At 27.1% G+C, this 3,231-nt stretch overlaps 1 protein-coding gene across 1 annotated transcript in view; it reads right to left on the bottom strand.

Annotated features, from left to right (window-relative positions):
- Window positions 1-2,775, bottom strand: part of LOC107442272 (acetyl-coenzyme A synthetase, cytoplasmic) — a 37,382-nt gene extending 34,607 nt beyond the window's left edge. The window contains exon 1 of the mRNA XM_043041584.2: window positions 2,438-2,775. Coding sequence (XP_042897518.1) covers window positions 2,438-2,739 — 302 coding nt within the window. The 5' untranslated portion in view covers window positions 2,740-2,775. The remainder of the gene's footprint in view (window positions 1-2,437) is intronic.
- Between the last annotated feature and the right edge of the window lie 456 nt (window positions 2,776-3,231).

The raw sequence follows: 3,231 nt of genomic DNA, 5'->3' as shown, positions 1-3,231 counted from the left end.
AAAAAACTGTAGATTTTAGTGAATCAGAATAATAGTAAGTAGTGAACAATGATTTATATTTAATAATAACTAAGTAAAAATTTTATATTTTTATTACGTATATTCAATAAAATTAATTTTTATTATAAAAAATCGGCAAATTTAGTAAAAATCACCATTTGGCAAAACAACAAGAAAATTCTGTAACCAGGTTGAAAGATAATGCTAAAGGTTAGCTTTGCCGCGATTGTAAACAAACATACAAAAATCCGTTTAATTCAGTTACTAATTATAAAATAGGGCAAACATTTTTGTTATATAAAATTTAAGAAGAATTATAACACTTGATCCGTTATTATGCAATTTCAATAGTATATTTTGCTTTTCTCTTCGGCAGTTTTGGCATCATATTTTTGCGAAATTTGTTTTTTATCTGGCATATTAAATTTCGAACTCTGGGTGAGCTCGAATGCCAAAAAAACTTCGATCGATTTTGGGCTACGGGCCTCTAAAAGTTAGCTTAAGGACATCTTTATACAATGTTACCAATATCTTATTAGTATCTTATCTTATTATTCCGCTGAAAAATTAATTTTATTATAGTCTTGCTACTTCAAATTCGAATTATGCAAAATACTTTAAATTATTGAATATGATGAAACTAACACTTTTCGACGTAAAATATGGGGAACACAAATGTAAAAGGCGATCGCTTATGTTAGTAAATAAAATAAAATAAAATTATACCAGATAAAATCTACCAAAAGCATTAATAGAAATTCCCAAACATGCTTGTCTATAAAATTTTTTATACTAAAATTCAAACAAAGTTTAGAATAAATAGGTTGCATCATCGTTTCTGAATTATAACGGTTTTAAAACACAGCTTTTCGTTTTACCAATTTAATAGAAAAAGAAAGAAGTGAAACTGTTTTTGATCGGGAGCTATTCAACAGATTTATTTTGAATTTTGTGTTTTGATATAAGAAGTCACATAGATAAATTGTTTAAAAAAAATTCATAAACTTAATTTTTAAGTTTATTTGGCACATTTTTATTTGTTAGAATTTCTAAGACAGACAAGATCCCTGTTACAGTTACTATTTGCAGTTTCATCTTCGAATGGAAATGGAACCGCACTTTTTCGCATATAGTGCAATTTTTAAAACTATTAAAAAATGAGAAAAAAAATTGCATCCAAAAAATTTTTTACGAGATATCCAATAAGAATAATATTTTTCGTTAATTTTATAATTGTTTTTTACACTTTTTTATTCATTCATCTTACAATCATTCATTCAATCCAGGAATGAATTTTAATCCTTTCAAATCTGAATGAAGCTATTTGAGCAATGAAAGTACGTACTTTGAATTTACTTCAATATTTTTTAAACAGATTACTGCTTATTACTTATGATTTTAGATGCAAAACGTTATACGATTGGAAAATCATAAGATTATCTTAACTGCGACTCCATCTTTCTGGGAGGAAAAGTGTTTGTTTCATCTTATTCTGCTATCATCTCTAAAAGTTTGATTTATACAACACCCTAAGAAATTTTAAAAAAAATTTGAGGAACACGGACATATAGCAAAGAATATATAATATGACGTTATATATTACGTATTCTTTATTTATAGTATTAGCGCGTAGAAAACTGAACTTTAGGCACATTTTTCTTAAAAGCACTTTTCCAAACTATTCTCTATCACATTGAAAAACTTTTCAACTGTGATTTCTGCTAAGGTTTACAAAATATGCGATTTCAACAATCCGACTAATAATTACTACAAAACTATTAAAATTAGAATTTTTTTTTCCGATCTCTTTAGAGAAAGTAGAAAAACAACATGTTTAAAATTAGGTTATTTAATCGGTTGCGAAAAATTAATTACTTCTCCTTTAATAACCGAAAATGAAAACCCTTTTTTTTGTGTTTCCATTTTTAAATTAACTTTTAATTTTTGGTAGATTAAAAAGTTAGTCGAGAACAGTAGAAAAGTAGAAGTTAGTCGAAATCATCAATTAGCGAGTCAAAATTATGTACGGCAATAGATGTTTCAATTTTAATTATTTTCCAATCGGTACCTTGAAACCGTCCTTGTAGTTTCTTATAAACTATCCAAATATAAGAAAATATTATATTCGTTCGGAAATATAATCTTAATATTGTATGAGGCATAAAATGTAGAAAACCAAAATATACTCATAAGGGTTTGACCTTTAAAAAAAAAAATTTCAGTCTTTAAAACAAATTATATAAAAAACAGCCAAAGGTAATAAAATATAATATTTTTCTGTAATATAATTTTATAATTGTATGAGACATAAAGCATAAAATGTAGAAAACCAAGATATTTTCATGACATTTTAACCTTTAAGTAAAGTTTATATTTTCAGTCTTTAAAAAAAATCACAAGAAAAATTACTATTTCTGTAATATAAAGTGAAATTTACCACAAAAAAGCAGTTCTGTTAGCAAACCCCTTCTCCACGTTTCTATCCAGTGCATTATAGGATATATTCGTTTTCGAGCCTTCAAACCACTTCACGAAGATTTCTCCCTTTCGAACATCGAAATTGTATCGACAAACTCCACTTTTAGGTGGGGTAGTCTTCCAAAATAACTCCTTCACGAGGGGCTCCCAAAATTTATCAGGATCTTGAATAGATTGCTGATATAATTTTTTATACTCTTCCATAGAAGATAAGTGAGAATTTCGGGAAACATCCTCGCTCGGAGGGAAGAGTGCCGCCATTTTTAACGTCACGCCCTCCTTGGGCAGAAAGAGAAACTAAATTATTCGGAGGTTTTCATTTCTCTCAAGATTTATTGATTAAAAAGTGAAGTGCTTCTTGTTTTTTTCATGAATATTTAAATGCGCGTAGACAGAATGTCAAAATGCTTGAGTGAATGTTGCCGAGAAGGAAATTTTTTCTCCGGAAGTATTAAGTAGATAAGAAGCAATTTAAAGAGAAAAATTGAGTCGGAAAAAAACGCATGTCTGTCAATGGTTTTCTGCTTTAAATTATGATAGTTAAGTAACTGTGACAAAATAACTTTATGTTCTGAAAATAATTAATTAACAAGAAGTCACTTTTTTAAAATTCTAATAAATATACCATATATTTATTTTTGACATTTCATTAGATTATCATTAAATGCTTTTCTTTTTAGTCAATATTTTGTATGAAGAGAGAATATAAAGATCTTCAATTATTTTCATTTATTTTAAAATGATTAAATAAAT

The sequence above is a fragment of the Parasteatoda tepidariorum genome, chromosome 4 (genome assembly GCF_043381705.1).
Source record: "Parasteatoda tepidariorum isolate YZ-2023 chromosome 4, CAS_Ptep_4.0, whole genome shotgun sequence".
NCBI classification, from domain to species: domain Eukaryota; kingdom Metazoa; phylum Arthropoda; class Arachnida; order Araneae; family Theridiidae; genus Parasteatoda; species Parasteatoda tepidariorum.
The sequence above is the reverse complement of the archived record's forward strand: the minus strand, read 5'-3'. Positions and strand labels throughout refer to the sequence as shown.